We start from the raw sequence: 27,573 nt of genomic DNA, 5'->3' as shown, positions 1-27,573 counted from the left end.
GAATATCTTGTTTTAAATGACAGAACTAGAAAGAGAGAGCATAAAAAGAGAAGACTTATGAACTTCAACATAAAGAAAAAGTTTCTACCAATTAAAACTGCTAAATGTATTGGACATTTTTCTAAGTCACTGGAATTCATAGGCTCATGAACATGGAAAGAACATTGGAGTGGTTGTGACTTACTTAGGGTCACACAGTAATAAATAGCAAAGTCAAGGTACAAACTAATTTTTCAATTAGAAGCCGAATATTCTTTTTTGAGCATGTTACTCATGTTTTGAATTAGAAGGAATTGTACTAGATGACTTTTGACATTTGTTCTAACTTTTCTATCTATGATTCTATTCCTTACTACAACCCTTCAAGTTTTTTTAAAAGAATTATTTCTACCCATGAGAAATCAAGGACATATAGAATGCTTATTGCTTATATTTTGATATGCAAGTAGATAAACAAACCATAGATCTGGTCCATCGGAATATAACAGAATGCATGTGCATATATTCATATGTGATATAGATATAGATATATAGGTACGCACATATATATGTTAATATATATATGAACATAAAATATATGCATATATTTACATTTATACAGTCACTAAAGACAGACAATGAACTAAATCCAGAATTCAATAACAGTAAGAGAGGTCTGGTTGTTTTAGGAAATTGTTCAGGCCTTCCTGAGTCCAAGCCCAGTGCTTTATTCAGTACACCATCTAGCTGCGCTCCACAACATATTACAAGTGAAGAATAGCCACAAAAAGCAATGTCAACATTACCAGAGAGATATCCAATCAGAAAGAATCTGAATTGAAAGAATTTGACTAATGTCAAAGGGAAAGAAGGGATGACCAATGGTTTGATATTCCCACTGTATAGAACCAAGAAATTTAGAGGATGGCCCCCAGCATTTTGGGGGGAAAGACCATCTAGAAATAATTTATGGATATAGGCAAGAGGCACAGATGAATTATTGCAATCTAGGGATAGTCCATATATTTCATATCCATTGAAGAATTGAAGTACACTATGAACTTCTATAAACACTCAAGCTGACTATATTTTTTTAAAGTAAGCTATTCTAAAACCTGTCTGTAACCATCCATATGTGCCTGGGAATCTGCTTTCATGATGAAAAGAAGAAAGAGGAATGGAGGCTTCTCAAGTTGACTCAGCAGTAATTTCAGTTCTCCATGATGAATAGTTTCAGTAGCTGACAGAATGCTCCTATTCATCTTAGGAGATCTTGAAGAGGTTGGAAAATACTTGTCTTTTCTTGCAGATTTTTGACTGAATCTCAACCAGGGAAGCAAAATTAGTTTGTTCTCAGCCTCCAAAATGATAATTCCATGCGAGGAAACTTTCAAAAATTCCCTGGTTAATACCTTGCCAGACAAACTTCTGAATATAATTAGATTTTGCATAGTGATAATACCTTTCTCTCTTCTGTTATATAGTTCTGTCACTAGACAAAAAAGAGATGTTTTCATTTCAGGAGTCCAGTTTAGTTTGAGATTGGAGACATGATCAACACTTTATTATTTATTAGTTAGATCAATTCTAAAGAAGTCTGGCCTTCAAGAACTTATAGACAATCTCTTCCATGAGTAAAAATATGAAGTGCCTGACTTCTCTAATTTTTCTTTTCCCCTCATTTTCCTTATCTATACCATCTGCCACCAATAGCTTTTTTTTTTTTAGTTTGTTTATGTCAATTATTACACCTTGTTGTGAATATTAGTCAATGTGTTACTTCTTTGGTAAATTTTCACATTAAGCATTTTAAATTTTATCTCTAGTCATGAATTAAAAGCTTAATTTCCTACTAAATACATTTTAGGAATCATCAAGGGTTGAATATGAGATAGGATAGAAGATATTTGGGAATAGGGGGAAACAGAGGTTTCCCAACTTTATAAAATGCCATATTTGCTTCAGTGTAACAATGGTACTGTTTTCTCAAACTAAAAAGTAGTTATCTATAAGGCACACTATTCTAAAAAGTAGCTGATCCAATGAAACGCCACATAACTGAGTCCTTTTTTATCAGTCACTTTATTTTTTATCACAGTGGCTTATGGATGGATGCTCAAACTCCCTTTGTCAGTTATATAACTAAGGAGTGTCTGAATTAACAAATCATCACCAATTACCATTTTGGTAATGTAAATATGTACTAATTACCTCTTGCTCTGCCTCAACTTCTCCAGCAAGTGACTAGAAGAACAATAGAGGATCATGCAGAGATCATCTAGAAAAGTGAATAATGCAAGTTATTTCAGTACCCCAGCCCAGGCTTGGTGAAACATGCCCATAATTCCTTTTACTAGGGAGGCCTACTTAAGGTCACTTGAGCCCAAATGTTCTGCATTACAGAAGGGCCAAAGCTGATCAGTGTCTATAATAAAACTAGGTCCTAGCTCTGAAGCAGGCTGCCTGAGGAAGAGTTAAAGGGCCCAGATTAGAAAGGGAGCAGGTCAAAGTTTCTATGCTGATGAGCAATGAGATTGGGCCATAAGTGTCCAATGAACTTCCATTTTAGGCAAGGTAAAGAGATTCCTTTTCAACACACACACACACACACACACACACACACACACACACACACACACACACACACACACACTGCTACATCCCTAAGGCTTACTTGCTAAATATTGCCAAAGCCAAAAAGATTGCAGCCAGCCTCTCAACAATCAGCACTAGTCATTGCCTTGGTGCCTCAAATATTATAGCTAAATTCCTGCTTTGACAAATATAGAGAAAGTTATGTGTTTGGACCTATAAAACTTTGAATTATGTGAAAAAATAAATCTAAAATATCCTCTCCATTTGAGGGGAAACAGAGGAGAAATTAAGGGGAAAAAAAGATAATAAGCTTTAACAGAGGCATGATAACATAATGATATAAAACTTCAATTTTTCAGAAGGTTTTTGTCTCTGCCAAAGCAAAATAAATAATGTTTTAACTTTATTGAACGATTCAGCCTTCCAAAAGTAGAGGAACTAACATAGGGAAATTATATACTGGATCTGATATTAACAAGCAAGATCACTATTTCTAGTTAAAAGACAGTCTGACATTCATTCCAGATTTTAGGAAAGCAGATTTCAAGTGTTTTAGAGGAAAATGGGATGCTACAGAAAAACTCACATAGGAAAGTCAATAAAATTCTGAAGACAAAATAGGAGACACCTCCAAAAGGAAAAAGAAAAAGATTATCTCTTCCAAAAGGAAGAGGCAACTCATCAACTAATTCATATTTTTAGAGTATACAGAATATGGAAGCAGGGCAAGTAATAAATGGTAAATGAAAAACACATTGTCAGGAGCATGAAAGTTCAGAATGAGCTGAGGAAAGAGAAGCTAAGGACAATAATAAATATTTAATATTTTTAGCTATATTGTGGGGAAAAAGAAAGGAAACAGATTACAGAAAAATAGCATGGTTTCATCAAGATTCAATTCAGACTAACCTTATTTCCTTTTCTGACAAGGTGACTAAACTAGTATTTCAGAGGAATATTCTAATTATAGTATATCTAGACTTTAGTAAAGTTTTTTGTAAAGACCAGGCTAGCTCCCCGGAAGACTCAGGAACAGCTGGAGTCAGGATAAGAAATAGTCCTTGGTGTTTAGGGGGAGAAGTGAAGGAGACAGACAAACCCCACAACACTTGCCACCAACTTCTCTTCTCCTTATCCTGCCTAAAAATGAAGTTCTCTGGCCTCTCTCACCCCACCCCTAATCCTAACCTTCAATTCTCTTAACCCCAAATATTGAGCAAGAATTAACTGTGAGAAGAGCAATTCCAAACATATGCTAAAAGAGTCATTGTCAAATAGATAATTAGCCTTCAGGGCTGGGTTTTGTGATTCAAGTGCACCTATTCAAAGTTTCAGCCCTTTACAATTTTTGATAATATACTATTATCTTAATGAAATGATAGAATTATATAGATTAAATAGTAAAATAAATAGATGGATCTGACATTGGTTGAATGACAGACTTAAAGAGAGGTCATTAATAGTTTAATATCAAAGATGGTGGATTATAGAAAATAACCCAGCTGAACTCTCCAATCATTCTCCTCCAAACAACTTAAAAAATTGACATTCAAACACAAAACTCAAGAGAAACATAAAATGTAAATTTGAAAGAATAAAATCATAAGGGACTTATTTAAGTTAAACCATTTCCATTTCTATATGGGGAGATGATTCAAGTCACTCCTAAGGACTTTATTATTAGTGGAGCAGTTAGGAGTTTACAAAGACAGAATAAATAAATATTAGTCAATTATATTGGGGTGATCTCTAAAAAAAAGAGAATATAGGGGTGAGAAAGAGATATGCCTACTATAAAGGGAGAGATAGAATGGGGATTTTTTTTTTTTACATAAAGGAAGCATACAAGGAAGAGATTTTTTAGTGAAAAGGATAATGGGGAAGTTGCAGGTAATATTTGAACCTCATTTTCATTTTTGCTTACTGGTATTTTGTTTTTCCAATTACATATCAAGATAGTTTTCAACATTAATTTTTGTAAGATTTTGAGTTCCAAATGTTTTTGTTCCTCCCTCTTTTCCCTCCTTTTCTTCTTCTTTTTTTAAATCACAGCTTTTTATTTACAAGATATATTTATGGGTAATTTTTAGCACTGAAAATTGCAAAACCTTTTGTTCCAATTTTTACCTTCTTTTCTCCTCACCCCCTCCCCCAGATGGCAGGTTGACCAATACATTTTAAATATGTTAAAGTATACATTAAATACAATATATGTATACATATCCATATAGTTATTTTGCTGCACAAGAAGAATTGGACTTTGAAATAACGTACAACTAACCTGTGAAAGAAATCAAAAATGCAAGCAGACAAAAACAGAGGGATTGGAAATGCTATGTTCACACTCATTTCCCTGAGTTTTTTCACTGGGTGCAGCTGTTTCTATTCATTATTGAATAATTGGAACTGATTTGGTTCATTTTATTATAGAAAAGAGCCACAACCATCAGAACTGATCATCATATAGTACTGTTGTTGAAGTGTATAATGATCTCCTGGTCCTGCTCATTTCACTCAGCATCAGTTCATGTCAGTCTTTCCAGGCATTTCTGAAATCATTCTGCTGGTCTTTTCTTACAGAACAATAATATTCCATAACATCCATATAACACAACTTATTCAGCCATTCTGCAATTGATGAGCATCCACGTAGTTTCCAGTTTCTGGTCACTACAAAAAGGGCTGTTACAAACATTTTTGCACATGTGTGTCCCTTTCCCTTCTTTAAGATCTCTTTGGGATATAATCCCAGTAGTAGCACTGCTGGATCAAAGGGCATGCACAGTTTGATAACTTTTTGGGCATAATTCCAGATTGCTCTCCAGAATAGCTGGATGTATTCACAATTCCACCAACAATGCATCAGTGTCCCAGCTTTCCCACATCCCCTCCAACATTCAGCATTATCTTTAACTGTCATTCTAGTCAATCTGAGAGGTCTGTAGTGGTATCTCAGAGTTGTCTTAATTTGCATTTCTCTGATTAATAATGATTTGGAGCATCTTTTTATATGGCTAGAAATAGGTTCAATTTCTTCATCTGAGAATTGTCTGTTCATATCCTTTCACCATTTATCAATTGGAGAATGGCTTGATTTCTTATAAATTAGAGTCACTTCTCCATATATTTTGGAAATGAGGCCTTTATCAGAACCTTTGACTGTAAAAATGTTTTCCCAGTTTATTGTAAAGAGCTGAATCAGGCAGCTGAGCACTTCAGGCTAATTACCTATTGAACAATAACTCTATTATCATGTTTGGAATTTCTCTTCTCACAGTTAATGCTGGATCAATGCTTGGGGTTAAGAGAATTGTAGGTAAGGATTAGGGGGTGGAATGAGAGAGATGAGAGAACTTCACTTGGTCTCAGGATAAGGAGAAGAAAAGTATGGATATTTGTGGAGATTCTGGACTCTAGATTCAAGGAAGGATCCTTGGCAAAACACCTGGCAGTTTTGTCCATCTCCTTCACTTCTCCCCGTAAAGATCAAGGACTTTTCCTTATCTTGACTTTTGCTGATTCTGAGACTTCCAGGGAGCTAGTCCAGACTTTACAGTTTACTGCTTCCCTTCTAATCTTGTCTTCATTAGTTTTGTGTGTACAAAAACATTTCAATTTGATATAATCAAAATTTTCTATTTTGTGATCAATAATGGTCTTTAGGGTGTTTTGTTTTTTTTTTTGTCATAAACTCCTTCCTCCTCCATAGGTCTGAGAGGTAAACTATCCTATGTTCTTCTAATTTATTTATAATCTCATTCTTTGTGCCTAGATCATGAATCCATTTTGACCTTATCTTGGTGTACAGTGTTAAGTGTGGGTCAATGCCTGATTTTTGCCATACTAATTTCCAATTTTCCCAGCAGTTTTTATCAAACAGTGAATTCTTATCCCAAAAGTTGGAGTCTTAGGTTTGTTAAACACTAGATTATTAAAGTTATTGACTATTTTGTCCTTTGGACCTAACCTATTCCACTGATCAATTAGTCTATTTCTTAGCCAATATCAATGGTTTTGATAACTGCTGCTTTATAACATAATTTTAGATCTGGTTCAGCTAGGCTACCTTCATTTGATTTTTTTTTAATTAGAGTTCCCTTGAAAGTTTTGACCAAAATTTTGTTCTTCCAGATGAATTTTTTTGTATTTCTTTCTAGGTCATTAAAATAGTTTTTGGGGAGTCTGATTGGTATAGCATTAAATAAATAGATTAGTTAAGGTACTATTGTCATCTTTATTATATTTGCTCACCCTATCCAAGAGCACTTAATATTTTTCCAATTAGTTATATCTGACTTTATTTGTGTGGAAAGTGTTTTGTAGTTTTGCTCATATAGTTTCTGATTTTCCCTTTGCAGATAGATTCCTAAATATTTTATATTATCAGTAGTTATTTTAAATGGAATTTCTCTTTGTAATTCTAGATTTTGTAAGTGATATATAAGAATACTGATGACTTATGTGGGATTATTTTGTATCCTGCAACTTTGCTAAAGGTGTGGATTATTTCTAATAGCTTTTAAGTAGAATCTCTGGGGTTCTCTAAGTATACCATCAAATCATCTGCAAAGAGTGATAATTTGGTTTCCTCATTATATACTCTAATTCCTTTAATCTCTTTCTTGACTCTTTTTGCTGAGGCTAGCATTTCTAATACAACATTGAATAGTAATGGTGATAGTGGGCAACCTTGTTTCACTCCTGATCTTATTGGTTTTCCCTCCTTTTCTTCCCAAGACAACATATATGATATAGGTTATATATGTATAATCATTTTAAACATATTTTCATACGTTGAACCTCACTTCAGAATTGGTGCAAAAAAAAAATATATATATATACAACTGAGTGTAGATAGACAGATCCATCTCAGTACATTTATATATATATATATAAATATATATATATATAATTGAATATATATATATGTGTGTGTTCAGTATGTGCATATGTATATCTAGTTATCTACTTATTTATCTATCTGAATGCTTACATACATATACATACTTAGAAACATCTATGCTTGTCATCTAAATTGAAAACAAAATCAATCTGATATATATCTGCTGGTGTGTGTATGGGTGGGGGGGTGTATGTAAAAGCATGTGCTCTTTATCTACTTCAGATAATAGTAACACTGAAAGGAACCTTAGAGATCATCCTCCAGACCGTATTTTTAATCTTTCTTGTGCCATGACCCCCTTTGGTGGTCTGATAAAGCCAATGTACTCCTTTTCAGACTAAAGTGCTTTTTTAATCTTGTAATTTGAAGAAAATGCTAAATTTTAGTTAGAGGTCAGTGAAAATAAAGATTGTTTTCCTATCTAAATGCATGGACCTATGAAATCTATTTGTATACTTACTGGAGAATCTATGAATCACAGATTAAGATATCCTGCTTTAATCCAATGCTGTCATTTAATATACAAAAAAATTGAAATTTAGATCTTTCGTTGCCCAGAGTCACACTGCTAGCTAGTATCTGAGAAAAGATTTGAACTCAAAACTCAATCAATTGCACCTTAATCATTACTGTGTTGTGTGGTCACTAGTCACAAAGTCACATTAATATATATGACTATTAATTCATTTTTCTTTTATGTAGTCAAACTAAATATACTATTCTTTTTTTCTACTTGTTGGTTCTCCAGTATCTTTAATTAGCTATTTATTGTCAAGAGTTTTCTTTGATATCATGTATCACCAATCCCCACACAGTCACAATCAAAAGATGAAGGTCAAGTGTCCTTAGGTTTACTCTGCAATAAATCTCATTATCTTCACTCTTCTACCCTCCTCCTTTTTTGGGCCAGGAGAGATGTCCATGAGTATTCAGTCAGTCAATTGACAGGCATTTATTAAGTACTTACTATGCTCTGTGTTGGACAATATGAGTCCAAATAATGAAACAGCTACTACTTGAAATGAGCTTACCTTCAAACATGGGAGGGAAGTCTGAACTGAATCCACAGATTGCTTTGGTTGGGAGTAGAAAGGTTATGATGAAGGGAAGAATACAGTGAAACTGGAAACCTAGTACAGAGGAGGTAATTCAGGAAAGATGAAAGGGCAGTAATGAATCAAAGCACTTGTGAAACTGATGCTCATCTGTAAAGTGACCTAACACAATAAAATAAGATAAAGATTGAGTGCTACTATGCGCCAAACACTGTGTTAAATACTGGGGATACAAATAAGAAAAAATAGTGCTTGCCCTCAAGAAGCTTTTGTTCTATTGGAAGAATAGAACACACAAAAGAAAGCTGAAAAGTAAGGGAAGGGTATCTGGCTTGGGGGGTATGATGTGGTAGAGTCAAAATCTAACAAAAATTGAGGGAAAATGAAGAATTGGCTGGGCTTTTGAGCTCTCTGTAAATGAGGGCTTGGGGAGAAGTTTTGTGCCCCACCTTCTAGCCCTTCAAATGATGATACTAACAATCATGAAAGTATTTCTTAAAGTTCTGTTTCATCTAAATATAAGTTCTCCAAAGAACAATGTTAGAATCCCATCTTGCTATTTGGGAATATTGTGATTGAAACTCCATCTCTCCTTTGCTTTAATCATACTCTGCTTTGCATTTTACATATCTGTGTACATGTATTATCCCATACCCAGTAAATTGTAAGCTTCTAGAAGTCAGGGATGCTGCCATCCTTTATCTTTGCGCCTTGTACATTGTAGGGTTTTTAATAAGTGCTGTATTTTTAGTGAAGTGAAGTTAAACAAGAAAGAGGATTTCCTATGGATGAAATCAAAATTCCCTAAGGAGCCAAAAGGTCAGTTTTCTTCTTAAGTCCTTTAATTAGCTGTCACATTATAGTAGTTACAGATATATAACCTAGATTTGCCATCAGGAGTCCCAGCTGGATTCAAAACATGGTTCAGAGATATGTTCTTAGTGTGATAATGAGAAAGTCACTTAATCCCTAAGAATCTAACTAAATTTCTTGAGTAAAATGATTTTATAGTTTTACTTATACCAGCTGCCTTGCAGTATTATTGTGAGAAAAAAAAAGTTGGAAAGCTTTCAGTCCTAAAGATAAGTGAATTATTATTATTGTGACCTTGAGCTTTGAGAACAAGCTAAACTAGAAGGAACTGTTTCATCTCACTCCAATCTACTGCCTGCTATGGTGCAATGAGAGTTTGAAGAACTGATGCATTCTAACACGCTTGGGGAAGTTCTAAGGTAAGTTCTGAGCTGATACCTCATTGCAGGGCACCAAATCAGGCCTAAACTTTCCCAGCCTCCCATCTTAGAAGACTTCTAAGATTCTAAGATTCATCTATAGATAATTAAGTCTAAAAACAAAGAAGGATGTTTTATTTAGACAAGTCAGATAGAGACAAAAATAGGGATTTTTGAAAACATAACCTAATATATTAGACCTAAAAAAATTCCAACAAAGTATGACTTTAAATAATTTTATTTCTGAGCAAAACACATAATAACAACATTTTGTGAATATAGTTAAAAGACAAAAATAGTCCTTAGGTATTATACAATAGGATAATAAGCAATAAGTTACATAGTTAAATTACACCCTTAGATTTTTTGCTTTAATTACATGTTTAAAGATGACATTTTGACCTTGAAGAGAAAGTCTAAATTTCTTATTTTCAAAGCATGCACTTGATTCAGCTATAAATAAATTTGAATTTTCACATAATTTGTGTCTGAGATTAAAGGTAGAAGGGTTGTATTTAATTAAGCCTTTTACTATGAGCCAGAGAGATACCAAGGAATAATGAGACAGGGACTAGAGATCAGCCTTGGAGCTAAGGCTCAAATTCAAATTCTATCTACTACACCTATTGGCTGTGTGACTTTGGACAAATCACCTGACTTCTCAGTGCCTCTATGGAGCATTCTGTGACTATAAATTACAGAAAAAGGGTCAGCATCAAGAAGAACTCTCCACACCAAAAAATAAAATAAAAATCACAGTTTCAGAACAAAAGCCTATAGTGGTAGATTTGAGTTTCTCCTGGGCTAAAGGTGTTTCTCTTCTTTAAAATGGTTAAATTAAAAAATAGAGAGGTAAAATTATGGTTAATTGTACTATAGAGGCTTTTGAAAGGATAAAGTACTAAAAAAATATACTTCCATTCATTATTTTCTAAATCAATTTTTAAAATGTTTTTCATATTTATTCATTAAGTTGCTTGGGGATTATTTAATAATATATAAATAGGTTCATGTTTTTTTTAATATAGACTAGATTTTATATCCTGAAAAGGATAAGAATTCTTTCAGATGTATTAGGTTACCCTTATCACTCTTAATCACCATATACATATAAAATAAATCATGGTTTTATCAAAGAAGGAAAAACCTAGCACAATTCTGAGCAAAGAATTTATATTCTATAAATTAAGGAACTCAAATTAATTGTATCAGGCCATCAGCCCATGGGTACTGTTTCTAACAACCAAACCAACTGTTGCTATTCAGAACATGAGTAACTCGGTTCAAAATGACATCATATTCAAGTTGCTTAGCTCCTTGGAAAAAGTAGTAATGTCCTACAAAGAAAAAAAAAAAAACAAATATAAATTGTTACATTCTTAGAAAGGAATCTTAGGTGTGATGGAAGCCTAGCTTGTAGGTTAATAGGAAATTCATCTATAACATCTTCAGCTAATGATCACCCAACCTGAGTCAGTGTTGGGAAACTTGGTAATTCCCCCCCCCCAACCCATTTCATTCTAGGTGTTTGCTAATTAATTAATTATTCATAAGTTTTACATACATCAAACAAAAATCTTTTTTTCAATTTACAAACCAGACTTGAATACAATGCTTCAGTTTTAGTCTAATTACAACAGAGCCAGAGTTGATCAGGACTGAGATTATCACAGTCTTTGTGTTAAACCCTACACATCATTTAATGAAGTGTAAGATTCCATTCACTTTCTTGGCTTCTCTGTTGACTTATATTGAGTTTGCCATTCACAAAAACCCATAACTCTTTTTCATACCAAATGTTGTCTCTCTCCCCTTTTCTATCCTGTACTTTTGCTGTAGATTTTTAAAAGCTAGACAATTCTAGTTTTATCTTATTATGTTAAAACTATTGCTCAAGCCTGTCCAAGTCATTTTGTACCTTAACTTTTTCATCCAATGTATTAGTGGTCTCTCCCAGCTTTTTGACATCTATATATCCCATACACATCTCTTTCTATTTTCTTAAATCTTGAAAAGGATCCAAGTTGTATTTTTTTAGAATTTTGAAAACCATTTAATGCCCCAATGCTTCTTAATGAGAATGGCTGTAATTTTTCTCTTTCTGGGCTGGAAGTGAGAGAACTACAGAGTAAAAATATTCATAGATAGATCTAACCCTGTGAGCAGTTTCATGGAAAGGGGATTGGATTTGACCCAGTTGGTGGGATAAAATTACTATAAACACGCAGGACTGAAATTGTAGTGATCAAACTTGGACTTGGGAGAAGATAAGGGAGAAGAAAATTAATCTTCTTCCCTTCCCAGAAGGGAAATTATGGGTGTGAAAACTTGTCAAACTTTTTCATTTGAAATATTTTGGAACTTATTTTAAAAATTTTAATTTAATTTAAATTTTAAACTGAAATAAAAAGAAACAAATGGAACCCTGAGATTACCCTGTCATAATTAGGAAATTTTGTGGGAAGAGTTCCTGTACTTACTTGGTAAGTGAACAAAGGAGCCACCTGTGAGTAGTCATTATTTGTAATGCAATTTGTAATGCAAAATGGAGCTTTAGATCCCTGAAGAATGGTGTATCCTACTAAGATTGTCCTATGTCTATCTGCATCCTTGCTGCCAAAAAGCAGTGGAACTTCTTATGTTACTATTATAAAATCCTTTCTAAATATCACAAACACCAAATTCAAGCCTGGCTTTTCTTTGTTTATTTGGGGCTGGCCTGTCTTAAGTCACAATTCCCAAGGATCATTGCTAGCTCTGCAGATCTTTGAGGCAATGCCAGAACTTTTAAGGAAAAGAGAAAGGATGGGAAAACCCAGCTTTAGGGATTGTTCAAGGCATACTCCATTGTGCCCCTATCAGGGAGTGAAGTTTTCCCAGTCATGTCCCATATAATTAGATACTCTCTTGGCCACTAAATTCAAGAATTTAGCTTCTAGGAAACTGAAGGTACAGTCTCAGTGAAAGCTTCTCCTATATTTGAAAGACACTAACAGAATGCCCCAGAAAATACTACACTAGACCTGCATCTGTATCTACAACTCTACTCCCTACCAAAATCTACCTATTTGAATCCTGGAAAGGATTGAAGACTTGTGTTATCTTTCCATAGTTACCACATAATGGTATAGAGTCTTTTAGCTGGAGAATCTCAAAGAAGTTTCTGGTTTTCTAAATAGCTTCAAAATACTTACTGTTGTGGTAAAAGACAGCTTCCACTTTAGGTCCAATTCCTGGAAATGCCCTCGCAATTTGTCTGGGATAATTTCTGTCCATTGATTGATTCCTCTCATCATATCTGAGCAAAGAAATCAAGAAGAAATGCTTCATCATAAAACTGGATAGTAGTCAATTTTCTAGATTTGAATCCTTACACTGAGAGGTATTTGCTAGGTATGTGACTACAGACTGATCATATCTTTTTGACCCTCAATTTCTTCATCTATAAACTAGAAGTGACATTCATGCACAATATTTTCATAGGATTATTGCAAATTAAATATTTGTGAATGAGAACCAATACAAACATGAGCTCCTACATCATTTCTTCAGAGATTTGTCTCAAATGGACATGATACTTTCTTTTCTGCTTTTGTGGCTGTCTTCTTATAATTATCGGATTAATAATTATCTAGTCATTTCACTAGAGAAGAGAATTCTCTCCTTTTGTATCCATCATTGGAATACTTTTCTTTCAAGGAAACTTTGGATATATTTCCTCATATTCAAGAGAAAGGAGAGAGGAAAACAGTTGGGAATGGAAGAAGAATGTGTACCCTATTTTTCCTATTGAACCATGCTTCTTCTCTCCCTTCTTCCCTTACCAACTCAGAGGATACAAAGCTCACTAAATGCCAGAATTGGCATTAAATGAGTTATCACTCTGTAAGAATCTCCAGTTAATAACAGTATTTGCTCTAATAGCTGGATTTCTTTGTCCAAGTTCAGACTGTTGCCTACTAAGTTTCTTGTCTTTACAACAATTATAAAACTATTCTCCTCACTCATAGGTTGTCTTGCCTAGTTAACTTCTCCTTTTATAGGACTGGAATATTGAAGGAGAAGCCCCCAACTCCACACCAATTCTGCCTTTCCATCCTTAAGGCAAAGATATTAAAAAAATAATCTCACCTCCAGTAATTATTTTCTACAAAGAAATAGGTTTTCCCAGTAAAGGGGTTATGAACAGCTGCATCAACTTTTTTCACATAGCTTGGGAAGCCCAAAGAATGAATGTTTCTTGGATATTGTGTTAGTAGAGTATTTCCTCTGATCACCCAGTACTTGTTGTCTGTGAAGGAAAAAATAACTTTATTTTAAAATAGTTTTCTTCTTTGCCCAAGATCCAAATGGGACTTTTAATGAAAGAATAACAACCCTTCAGTAACTTTCCAACAATCTAATCCATAAATCCCACCCAAAATCATTTCCATTTTTCCATAATAATGAATAGCTTGAAGAAATTTAAGAGTGAGGAGGGTAGCATGTGCAATTAAAAAAAAAAAAAAACAGTTCCTATATGATGTCTGATTTTTTAAAGGTCTTATATTTTCAGTCTTATATTCAAGCTTCATTCACTTGCTGGGCTACATAAATATTGTATATAAGTCATATTAAAAGCAAAACTGAAATTATCTTTTTTTAATAAATAGGTTGGAAAGTATAAATATATATATATTTTTGACCTATAAATGCACTGAGAATTAAGAAACCTATTTGAATTTACAAGAGTGTTCTTGATCAAAGTAAGTTATCCTTAATAATGAATTATTTTCCATTAATATGACCATTTTACTTTTCATACATTATCTTTATTTTTTAAATAATCTTATATTAGATAGCAGAATCCGCTTTATTTGGGATCTTCAAGTATGGAAGGGACAATTGATTACTTCATAGCTAGATGAGTTGGACTGAATGTCTGTTAAAAATCCTTTCCAATTGTATGATTATGATTTTGTGTTAAAATGTGATCTAAGTATTAGGGCTGTTCTGGGTGCTAGCTCACAGCAGAAAAGTCACTGTCCTAAACAGTTTGTATATTCAAAAGATATATCAGTTAAGAATACCATGCAGAATAAAAGCTATTAATATTCCTTTAACATTGAATTCCTTTAAGTGTATTCACAGTCAAAAATAATGAGAGAAAAAATTTAAATATATGTAGTCACCTTTAAAAAGAAAAACTTGATCCTTAGATTCTATTTCATAGGCAGCCTGAATGCCAGATGGTAAGGATGGCCAGAATGAGGAAAGCAAATCAGCCCTCACTTCTGGGTTCTGAGGCTGTGTCTGCCATAAAAACCTGATAGGAAAGACAATGCAAAGACAGAAAAATTAGTTCATTCTATATTCAAAAGATTGAATTCTGGTGTCAAGAAAATCTGAGTTCAATCTGGTCTCAGACACTTACTTTGTGACCCAAGAAAAGTCACTTAACTTCTGTCTGCCTCTGTTTCCTCAACTATACGATAGAAATAACAATTTTATATACTTTCTGTGGTTATTGTGAGCATCCAATGGGATAACATTTGTACAGTGCTTAGCATATCATAGGTACTTGAAAAAATGTTCCTTTCCATCCTTCTGGGGAGATTGCAGCAGCAGCAGCTCCCATTTATTTCATCCTTTGATATTGTACCATGACTTGTAAATAGCCCTATGATTCTCTACAGGCTTCTCAAAAAACTAAAGATGTGCTTACTGTTGACTAACCACCAAAGTGCATATATTTCCTTCCATTCCTATACTGGTTAAAGCTTCTTTTGTGCTTCTTCATACTCTGTATATTTGTGTCCAAGAACACAATTGTTTTAGACACTGATATTCATGACCATAAGGGTCAGTCTAGTGTAATTCCATAAGGGTCAGTCTAGTGTAATTCTTTTGGCAGTGCCTGAATTCTTTCAACAGCATGGAATCAGACTAATTCTTGACTAGGGCAAAAATGATGAATGGAAGCATCATTATGTTGGCCCTTGTCATTGGACTTCTAATGGATATTGCCTAGGTTTAATATAGGAGACTTAGATTCTAATGTTGGCCCAGCCATATATATAACATTAATCAAATATAAGCGTGTTTCCTCATCTTTCAAAAGGACATGATAATACTTGTCCCACCTAATTCACAGAGTTTAAAGGATAAAATAGAATAATAGGTGTGGAAAAATAAAATGTACTAGATAAGTATTTGAGGACAGTGATGGTAAGGATGATGGCCCAATGGTAAAAGTTCTTTCTAGTTTCCAACTTTATTGTCAAAAAATAAATCTGCTTTTGTTCCTATGAAACACAAGCCCAAAACCTTTCCCCCTTGCCTCTTTTGAATAGCATTGAATATTTTTTTCATGCTTTAAAAGCAAGCTTTCTTCTTATGTTATACAGATCTCATCTCATCTAATGTTAAAACATCTAGTCCACTTAACTAAAAAGAAAGTCAGTTAAAGTGATTATCATTAGATGAAGCAATCAACCAATTAACATTACAAATTACAACCTGGTAAAAGAATAAGGTTTACTGGATTCAGAATTAGAAGAATTGGCTTTAAATCTAGCCAATACCACCTATTGCCAGTAAGTTCATAGCAGTCAGCTCATCACTATAAGCTTCAGTTTTCTTATTTGTAAAATTAAAGGGTCAGTCAACACAATTTATTAAAAATCTACTGCATAACAGGTATTAAACTAAGCATTAGGAATATCTAAGTCTAAATATCTAAATATCTAAAAATAGTCTTTGTTTTCTAGGAACTTACAATCTAAGGGGGAAGACAAGGAGCTAACAATTATATATAAATAAGCTGTATACAAGAACAAGCTATATATAGGGTTGGGCTAAGTAATAAGAACTAATTTTTCTATAGCACTTGAAGATTTTCAAAGAGAATTACAGGTATTATCTCATTTGAGACCAACAACAACCTTATGAGGCAAGTGCTATCATTGTATTAATTTTACAGAGGAGATAACTGAATTTGAGAGAGGTTAAAACTTGTCCATAATACTGTTAGGTGTCTGTTGCAGGCTTGAATCTAGGACTCCAACCCCTGAACTGTGCAAATAGTTATAATTTTATAATTCTAAAGTCCTGCAAGTTCATTTCAAAAGCTGACTTACCTGTCTTTAAAAAAAATTATTTTCCCTCGGAGTGTAGTAATGGCATCAAATGTCATGAAGGAGCCACAGACGTTTGGCTTTGTGGTGGGTTTGGAAGGTAATTCTGGTGACCTAGAAGGACGATTCACTGGACCCCCTGAAGAAACAAGTCCCAGATATATTTGAAAAATTTTGTATGCTACCATATAAGGAAAACCATAGTATGAAACCTATGGGATTCTTTTAAAACACAACACATTTTCTTGAGCAATAATGAAATGGAAATGACTATTCTATCTCTGAAACAAATTAATTGATTGGTGGTTTTTTATTATAGCTTTTTATTTACAAGATATATGAATGGATAATTTTTTAGCATTGACAATTATAAAACCTGATTGGTGTTATTTCAAAAAAAAATATTACTTGACATGATTTTATGTAATAGTTTCTACTGGCTACATAAAAAGGAAGCCCTATTTTCATTTACTTTATCTCAATTTTTCTGAATTTTTTTGTAACTTTTCCAGTGAAATTACTTCTCTGTTTGGCACTTTTCAAAATGGAAAATTAGTTTGATGAAGTAGGAAATGTACTGGTCTGGGACATAGGAACCCTAGGTTCTAGACCTGAAACATCCCACTAGTTGACAGGATGACTTTCATAAAGTCAATTCACCTCTCTAGGCCTTCTTTTATAAAATCAGAGGGCTGGACTAGGTGATTACTAATCTTGTGATTCCATGACCTTTTTCCCTCATGTTCACTAGAGATATTAGATGATGTTATGGTGCCTACCATAGAGGGACTGAATGCCTTTGATATCATCCTGAGAAAGGTGGAATTGCCTGGGGTCAATGCCTTTGTAGGTGGGATACATTAAAGCTTGTGGATCCCTGGAATGATCAAGACCTAGTGAATGGCCAAATTCATGAGCAGCAACAAGGAACAAGCTGTATCCTGAAAAAGAAACAGTACAGGCAAAAATCAATGACATTCATAGGCAAGTATTAATAAAAGATACAGTTATACAAATAAAATGGATCTAGAAACATAGCACAACTTTGAGGATCTTCTATTACAGTTACCTAGTGCAAATGACCAGTGATCTATCTAAATTATCTTCCTTCAACCTTTCTGCTCTCCAGGCTCCATTCAGCTACTTCAGGAGCTCCCATACCAGAAGTCAGCAAGGAGGAAGCTGAAAAGGGAGGAATTGGATGCAAGAAGGAGAGGAGGCAAGTTTTTATGTTTTATTTAGGTTTGTGGATTTTGAAAAGTAAACATCTCTTATAATAAAAGTTTTTCTAGCTAGTAAAAATATTACAAAAACTTTTCTAGCCTGTAAAAATATTACTATTCCTTATTCCTAGATATTCTTTCTTCCATGTTTTTTTTTTTTTTTTTTGTGACACTACTTTTTTCTAATTTCTCTCCCAGATATTCTCTCTTCCTTGTTTTGTTTTGTTTTGGTTTGGTTTTGTGACATCATTTTCTTCTTATTCTCTTCCTATATATCTGTCCACTTTTCAGTCTCAATTGCTGAGGCATCATCTAATCCTGACTCCTCTGTTGGGGATACTCCAGAGCTCTGTTCTGGGTCTTCTTTCTCTTTATGCTCTCTTAGTGAGATCATGTTCTATTTCATTTTTAGCCTTTTATCTTTTGAGTCTAGTACAGTGTCTGGCTTATTATAGATATTCATTAAATGCTTGTGAAAGAAAAAGAGGATAGAGGTAGACTATCCTCTCAGAAATGTGAAGAAAGGAGAAATGTATGGCTAAAAAAGAAAGAGAATATTTTGAAATACAAATTGGATAATTTTGATTACATTAAATGTAGAAGTTTCTGCACAAACAAAACCAATGCAGGCATGCTTAGAAGAGAAGCATAAATCTGGAGGAAATTTTTACAACCAATGTTTCTGATAAAGGCCTCATTTCTAAAATATATAGAGAATTGGCTCAAATTTAGAAGAATACCGATTATTCCCCAATTGATAAATGTGTCAAAGGATATGAATAGACTATGTTTAGATAAAGAAATTAAAGCCATTCTAGAAGCTGGAAGATGAATGGATGTCCATCAATTGGAGAATGGTTGGGTAAATTATGGTATATGAATGTTATGGAATATTATTGTTCTGTAAGAAATGACCAACAGGAGAAATACAGAGAGGCTTGGAGAGACTTACATCAACTGATGCTAAGTGAAACGAGCAGAACCAGAAGATCATTATACACTTCAACAATGATACTGTACGAGGATGTATTCTGATGGAAGTGGATATCTTCAACATAGAGAAGAGCTAATCCAATTCCAATTGATTAATGATGGACAGAATCAGCTACATCCAGAAAAGGAACACTGGGAAATGAGTGTAAACTGTTATTTTTACCTTCTTAATCCAATTCTTCCTGTGCAACAAGAAATTTGGTGCTACACACATATATTGTATCTAGAATATATTGTAATATATTTAACATGTATAAGACTGCCTGCCATCTGGGGGAGGGGGTTGGGGGAGGAAGGAAAAAAATCTGAACAGAAGTAAGTGCACGGGATAATGTTGTAAAAAATTACCCATGCATATGTACTGTCAAAAAAAAGTTATAATTATAAAATAAAATAAAAATTAAATTAAAAAAAAAGAAATTAAAGCCATTTCTAGTCTTATGAAAAATGCTCTAAATCATTATTGATTAGAGAAATGCAAATTAAGACAACTTTGAGGTACTTCTTCACACCTCTCAAATTGGCTAAGATGATAGGAAAAGATAATGATGAATATTGGAGGGGCTATGAGAACACTGGGACCCTAATGCATTGTTGATGAAGTTGCAAAATGATCTAATTGCTATGAAGAGCAATTAGGAACTGTGACCAAAGGGCTATCAAACTATGCATACTCTTTGACCTAGCACTATCTCTATTGGGTCTGTATCCCAAAGAAATCATAAAAAAAGGAAAAGAACCCACATGTTCCAAAATGTTTGTAGCAGCCCTTTTTGTAATGTTAAGGAACAGAAAACTGAGCAGATGCTCGTAAGTTGGAGACTGTCTGAATAAGTTATTTTATATGAATGTTATGGAATATTATTGCTCTATAAGAAATGATCAGCAGGCAGATTTCAGAAAAGCTTGGAAAGACATGAACTGATGCTGAGGGGAGTGAGCAGAATCAGCACAACATTGTACACAGCAACAAGAAGATTATATGTTGATCAACTGTAATGGACTTGACTCTCTTCAACAATGAGTTGAACCAAGGCAATTCCAATAGACTTGGGATAGAAAGTGACATCTGCATCCAGAGAGAGAGCTATGGAGACTTAATGCAGAACAAAGTATTTTTACTTTGTTGTTGTTATTGTTGTTTGCTTTTTTTTCTTTCTTTCTTGTGTTTTTTTCTCTTTTGATCTGAAGTTTCTTGCATAACAAGACAAATATGGAAAATGTTTAGAAGCATTGCACATGTTCAATCTATATCAGATTGCTTGCTGTTTTGGAAAGGGGGAAAGGGAGGAAGGATGGAAAAAAATTTGGAACACAAGGTTTTAACAAAGGTGAATACTATTTTTGCATGTATTTGGAAAAATAAAATATTATTGGAAAAAATAAAGACCTGAGGCAGGATGTAAAAAGAAAAAAAAAAAAAGGAAGAGAAAATAACCAGCAAGGAAGGAAGCAGGGAAGAAAGGGAGAAAGGAACTTGAATCTGAGTTCTTTGGTATCATTTGTAGAACAGATACAATAAGAGAAATTTTTTTTCACCCTACCATTTGTGCCTACTGTCCAGCCTTCATCCTCATCAAAGTGAGCATCTCCTCCAATACCAGGACCAGGAGCATAGGCGTGAGCCAAGGTGCCATGGCTGCCATCAAAAGGATAAAAGTCACCATGATCTTAGAAGAAAGAAATACAAAAATGAGCTCTTCTCTTCATATTATCAGCTATACTGAGAATTATCTGGATAAAGTAAGTATTATATCTTAAGAGCTATTTTACCTCTAGATGCAAAAGATATCATTATATCTGCTTCTCCTGCATAAATCCTTTTGAATGTCAAGGGGGTTACATTGCTCCATACTTCAAAAGCTTTCTTGATGGCATAATCCACCTCAGCTTTGGAAATGTCAGGAGTATAATTCTTTATTCTTTATTTTTAAAAATGAGAAAAACAATGAAAGTTATTGGTTGATATTGAAATAGAATACCTCATTCTTTTACCATTGGGGCAGGCAATAAGGCATTTGCTAGCAATAAATTTTATAGATAATTGAAGTTTTGTTTCCTTTAGCTATTTTAAAAGGAAATTTTTTTAATGCAATATGCTTCCCAAGGACTTTCCTCATAATCTCAGTTATTAGCACTTAGTGCCTTTTGAAATGAATCTGTATTTCTTTATTGTACATTATATTGTTACTGACCTGTATATATGACTAATCTCCCTAATAAAAGTTAAACTTCATGAACAAGGGATTAATTCTTTCTTTTTATTTCCCTCATCTAGTCTATTACACCATAAATGCTTAATATCTTTTTAAAGATTATTCTTTTTTGTTTTCAGTTCCAAATTGTCTTTTTCCTTTCTGCCTCTCCTCTAGTCACAGAGAAGCTAAGCAATGTTTCATGTTTGAATCTCCCTGACCCCATTTTTTGGGATTTTCTTGTCAAAGATACTGGAATGAGTTGCCATTTCCTTCTCTAGCTCATTTTACAGATAAGGAGACAGAAAGCAAACAGGGTTAAGTGACTTGCTCAGGGTCACAGAACTTAATGAATGTTAGTTGACTTTACCCAACTTCTTATTCTGGCTCAATCACTGACAATTAATATAAAATTGCACTATAATCACCATGCCTCTATTATATTGGGTCATTGGGTAGGCAGGAATATTGACTTGTTAACAATGGTCCATACAGTTCTTCTTGAATAGTTCTTTATACAATTTATCCCCTTGATTTCAGGCAATTATTCCTTCCTTTTTTCAGCAAATACTGATAGAGCAATTGCTATGTGGAAGACACTGTACTTAGAGACCCTGTCCTCATGGAGCTTCCATTCTCTAATGGGAGAACATTGGCTTAGGATTCAGAGGACCTTCATTCAAATTATGGCTCTTCCATGAGCCTCTTCAAATAATTTCCTTTCTCAGTCTTCTCATTTATAAACTGAGAGGATTTGACTTGATGATCTCTGAGGTCCTAAACACCCTAATAATAATTTCTCTCAAATCTTAAGTGTGTTTATTTTATTTACAAAAATTATTCTGAAAACATCTATAGGTTTCATTTCACTGCCCCCTCTCAAAAAATTAAACTCCTGTCTTAGGAAGTGAGAGAAAACTAGAAGGAAGTTAAGTAAGGCCTTGAAAGAAGTATAGGAGAAAGATAAAAAGAAATGAAGTATTAAACACAGGGAAGAGAGTAAGAAAAGGCATGAGGAGAACATTTTGGAACAGTATTCAAGAAGAGTAACAATTTGGTTTCAGTGTAGAATGTATAAAGTAGGGGTAATGGAAGACAAGATTAAAAAGAAAATAGGCAGCTAGGTGACATAGTGGATGGAGCATCAGTCCTGAAGCCAGGAGAACTTAGTTACAAATCCAACCTCAGGCACTCAGTAGTTGTATGATCCTGGGCAAGTCACAACTCCAATTGCCTCTAAAAATAAGTTAATGATAAGAAAAGCTCAATGATAATTTTAAAGCAAGAAAATAGAGCAAGAAAGGTCCTGCAAAATTACCTAATTCAAGCACTCATTAATAGATAAGGAAAATGTGGTTGAGAAAGATGTCATAATTTGTTTAAGATACACAGATGATGAGCCTTAAATATCAGGATTAGGGTTTTAAAAGACAATAGGAAGCCCACTGCAGATCTGAACAAAAAGGTGACAAGATCAGAGGATTGCTTTAGGACAATTCAGTTAATAAACAGTGTAATGATAGATAGCAGTAATGATAGGAGGGGAGGAGACAAGTTAGGAACAGATTTCAATAATTCAGAGGAAAGAAAAACAAGGGCCTGAACTGGAATAAATTAAGAACAGGTGGGGCTCTAGGAAAACACACTGATAAAGAGCTGTCTCTAATGACTAGTCAGTCATTATTTACAACATAATTTGTAGTGGAATTTGGGGGCCCTTCCTTCTTTATCATTATAACAATATACTTCTGGACTGAACTAGGTTGGTGGCAGCTAGAATAAATAGTATATAATAGGGATGAGATATTAGAAGAGACAGCATTAAGGTTTGGTGGTTAACTGGAAATCAGAGGCAAAGGAAAACTAAAAGTAGAACTATAGAGTCTGAGCCTTTGTAACTGAGAAAATTGTGGCGGAATAAAAAAGAATAGATTAGAGGGAGAGACAAAGTTGATGAATTTGGGTTAACACAAATCCAATTGATATACAGAAGATAGTTAGAAAGTAATTCTGGAGAGAAATGAGGATTGATAGATATTTTGATTGAAGAGCCATATGACTAGAGGCAGATTGAAATAAAAGGAGAGGATACAATAATGAAAGGAGAAAAAATTCAGGTGCTTCAAAGAGGGGTAGATCTGAAGTCAGAAAGATTTGAGTTCAAATCTAGTCTTAGCTATATACTAGCTGTGTGACTCTAGGAAAAACATTTCACCTCTCTTAAAAAACCTCACCTTTCTCATCCATAAAATATGGATAATAATAGCACTCACCTTGCTTGGTTGTTGTGAAGATCAAATAAGATAATAATTATGAAGTATTTGACACATAGTAAGCATTTTATAAATCTTATTATTATTATTGTCAAAACAATGAACATTAGGAAAGAGGAAGGACATAGAAAAGTGAATGATGGAACTAGAGAAAGAGCCATTAGCAAAAATAAGATCCAGAATCAGAGAATTTCAGAGTTAGAAAAGATCTCTGGAGCCATATAGTCCATTACAAATTTGTTAAGTCCTATTTAACCTTCATTTGGTGTCCTATGATAAGAAAAAAAAATCACTGTTTTCTAGACAATCTGATACACTTTTGGACAGCTCCAACTATTAGAAAAGTTGTCCTCAATTTATTTCTTGAAACTTCTACCCAATGGAGTAAAATATCTCTCTGACTAATCTCTCTGTCATGTGCTAGACCTTCATATTCTTGAGAACAACTATTGTGCTCTTCATAAGTTCTATTAATCCATCCTCCTAGAACATGAAGTTGAATTTCTACACCATTCTGATTGTTCTCTACTGCATATTAATATCCTTTTCCAAATGTGGTAGTGATATATTAAATATTTTTGACCAAGGTAGAATATAAGTAGAACTATTACTTCTTTATTCCTGTATGTTCTTCTTCTTCTCTTAAAACAGTGTAAAATTGGACAAAATTCCACATCATATATTTGACTCATCTAAAGTTCACAGTTCCATTAAAACCCCAAATCTTTACAAAGTGCTGTCTATTAATGAATCTCTCATCTTCTGCCAAATTGCTTTTTTTGTAAAATTTCATATGTATCCTCATAGTGATCATCTTCCTAAATGTGTCTGAACATTCTAGTCTGTCAAGAACTTTCTGAAATCTTCCTCTATCACCCATTGAACTATTTCTCCCAGCCTTGTGTCATCTACTCTTTTTACAAGTATGATATCTATTCCTTTATCCAAGTTATTGGTTTAAAAAAATTCTATAGCATAGGTTAAGCAGATATTGCTGGACCATTCTACTATGGCCATCCTTTTAGGTCAATATAAAATCAGTAATGACTACTCTTTGAGCCTGATAACTCAGCTATAACTCAGTAAATTATTCTCTCATCTTAGCCCACGTCTCTACATCTTTTACATAAATATAACACAGGAGACATTATTAAATGGCTTTTCTAAAATTTTGGGAAACTTGCTGAATGATCCTGAACAAGTCACTTATTCCTGTTTTCTTTAGTTTCCTTACCTGTAACCTTACCTGCCACCAAAAAACCCCAAGTGAGATCATGAAGAGTCAGACATGATTAACAAATGACCAAACAATAAGAGTCAACAGACTCAAAATTTTGTACTATAGGGATCATAACCCCTGATCATGACCTTTAGTATTTGAGCTTTAGGAAATTAATTTGGTCAAACAAAGGATATTTTCAATCTCAGATTTAAAACTTTAAGAATTTGTAGCTCTGTGTCCTAAAATGTGGATGGTTCCATTATTTTCAGATAAGCCAAGTGTTAGTATGCATTAAAATATGTTACCTGTAGGTAAGATCATATTTCTTCCATTTTGGTCGATTTGGAAATACACTAAACTCATGCACATCAGGAACTCCACATCGAGGTTTGTGCATCACTTCTAAAGTTGCTGAATCCAATATACCTGTCACGTTTATTCCAAAGAACTCTTGCATTTCCTCAATCTTCTGCTCAAAAGGATTATTGCCTTTTACTTTGTTCAAATGTGTTACTTGCATTCTTAAGCCATAAAAATTTTCAAGATAAGTCTAAAAAAAAGCAAGAAACATAAGAAAAAATTATCCCCCACTGTAAACTTCTTTCAGCTCTCATTTAATCAACATAGGGAAATTAAAAGAATTGGTTCAAAATTAAGTAAACAGAAGCAAGAAAATAATATTCACAAATACATCAATGCAAATGAAAAGGACAAGTGAATAAAATTGAGCACAGTGTAAATTTTATCAACTAATCTTGGTCCAGAAGAAGAGATGAGGAAATATACTTCCTTCCCTCCCTCTCTCATTTCCAGAGGTCAAGACTATGGGTGCAGAGTATCAAATAAACTCTCAGATGTGGCCATTATGTTGGTTAGTTTTGCTAAATTGTTTTTTTTTCTTTCCTGCATCTCTTTCTTTTTAATTCTTTCTTACAAGGGATGGTTTTCTTGGTAAGTGAGAAGGAAGTGATACATTAGGAAATTACTTTTTCATCTATGAACATATGGCTGAGAGAAGTTGACAGTAGGACCTTTGATCCATCCTTGCCATCTTAAAACCACAGAATGGTGAACTATAGGACAAAACCTAATACCCAGTTTCTCTTTTCTGGGGAAGTAGGGACATGGTAGAATAGAGTTCTCAGTGTGTGGTGGGGAACTCTTGATGTGGGAACTTGTTCAATCTCAACAATTGTACTATAATTTGTAATCTTTAAGAATTGTTTGGAACACCGACAGATTAAGTCACTTGTCCCTGGTTCCATGGATTATATGTCAGAAAGGAGAACCTGACCCTATTCTTTCTGAATCTAAGAAATAGTCATGCATAGTCTTCATTATTATTAACATGGCTAGAAACTTTGTACTGACTATGGTAATCTCACTTGGATTGTGGTGGTTTCCTTGTACTAAATTATCACTCCTCCAATCTTGATTATGTTTTGATTCTGTTATGCTTCCTCTGCTGCTTATGCATCCTTTTAGAACAATATTTCATCTGAAACTTCAAAGAAATTTAAATTCACATGAAAAAGATAGACATCCAAACATGTTCCTTACTCTGTAACCTTAAGAAGAAAATACACAAATTTTTTTTTAAATATATTCCCATTGATTCTAGCATCTCTCCATTTCCTCTGGCAGTAAGACAAATAGAGGAAAGAGTTAAGGTTATTCCATCCAAACAGCAAAGAGAAAACAGTTGGAAGTGGGATGGATCTGGATTATCCAGATGGTTTGCCAGTATTGAGGGGGCTGATGTGCCAAAGATGAATATAAATATTGTAGGTGAAAATATATCTCCATGTATTATCACATCTCCAATTCATGATTGCATTTTCCCCCTTTTTTCAAAATATACAAATTAGGAATATAATTTCCTCTTTATCCCCAGCTCAAAATGCTACTTCAAAACCAATACTTTTTAGCTTAAAAAATTCCTTTTAGCTTAAAAAAATTGGCAAAGGAAATTATATATACAAAACAGACTTGAAGTGGTAATCTCTAGTTTCCTAACCAGATTTAGTGAATTTTCCACTATTATTCCATGCTATTTGTAAATGAATGTTTTTCAAAATAAAATTAGCAAATCAACATTAATTGAGAATCTATTATAACTGAATATTTATTAAACACCTATATTGGACAATAAAGCCATTGACCAATTTTCCTCCAAAGCACTAAACACAAAGAATACATAAGGGGAAGCTAATTGATGCCGTGAATAGAATACCAGCTCTGAAGTCAATAGGACCTGAGTTCAAATGTGGCCTCAGACACTCAACATGTCCAAGCTATGTGACCCTGGGCAAGTCACTTAACCCCAATTGCCTCAGCAAAAAAAAAAAAAAAAAAAAATACATATAATTCTTTATTCAATGCAGTGAAAAAACTTACCTGTGCAAATGAGAGCTCATTGATTGCTGACAAAGAAGAGATAGAAGCATATACAACCAATATTAGCAGAAAGAGCTTCATTCTGCCTTTTAGCTGAAGCCAGGTCACCCTCTTCCTTTTCCATGCAAGATTCTCCAATGGTCCCTCTTTATATATACTTGGACTGGCTTTGTTAACCTCACTAGGGTGACTCATTGTTCATATCATCCTTTGATTTGTCACCAGAGCATGTAAGCACATGTGTAACTCTTTTCCAGGACAAGGAAGAGACCCATAAGTATCCTCTAAGATAAACATAAGAGACCTACAAGTCAAATAGTTTTTAAGTTCTAACCTTTGCTAGTCAGATAAGAAGTTTTCTTGAATTTTCAAATATGGCATTAGTATTAGC

General features: G+C 33.8%; 1 protein-coding gene across 1 annotated transcript; it reads right to left on the bottom strand.

The window, feature by feature from the left end:
• Nucleotides 1–9,986: 9,986 nt before the first annotated feature.
• LOC141563394 (macrophage metalloelastase-like) lies at nt 9,987–27,307 on the bottom strand. Its single transcript, XM_074304396.1, has 10 exons — nt 27,183–27,307; nt 25,091–25,335; nt 20,869–21,017; nt 20,640–20,765; nt 17,659–17,820; nt 16,883–17,018; nt 14,936–15,069; nt 13,896–14,055; nt 12,959–13,062; nt 9,987–11,101 (listed from the first exon to the last, which is right to left on the bottom strand). The coding sequence occupies exons 1-10, from the start codon at nt 27,261–27,263 to the stop codon at nt 11,001–11,003; spliced, it is 1,398 nt and encodes a 465-aa protein (XP_074160497.1). The 5' UTR covers nt 27,264–27,307; the 3' UTR covers nt 9,987–11,000.
• Nucleotides 27,308–27,573: the final 266 nt, after the last annotated feature.

Source organism: Sminthopsis crassicaudata, chromosome 3 (assembly GCF_048593235.1).
Source record: "Sminthopsis crassicaudata isolate SCR6 chromosome 3, ASM4859323v1, whole genome shotgun sequence".
NCBI lineage: Eukaryota > Metazoa > Chordata > Mammalia > Dasyuromorphia > Dasyuridae > Sminthopsis > Sminthopsis crassicaudata.
The sequence above is the reverse complement of the archived record's forward strand: the minus strand, read 5'-3'. Positions and strand labels throughout refer to the sequence as shown.

Bases quoted from the DNA above. Each gene is read 5' to 3' on its own strand.
- LOC141563394 (XM_074304396.1), bottom strand. From the start codon at position 27,263: ATGAAGCTCTTTCTGCTAATATTGGTTGTATATGCTTCTATCTCTTCT. The intron at 25,336-27,182 runs GTAAGTTTTTTC...GCTTTTTTTTAG, and splicing joins ATGAGCTCTCATTTGCACAG to ACTTATCTTGAAAATTTTTA. The intron at 20,766-20,868 runs GTAAAATAGCTC...CTTTCTTCTAAG, and splicing joins GATATCTTTTGCATCTAGAG to ATCATGGTGACTTTTATCCT.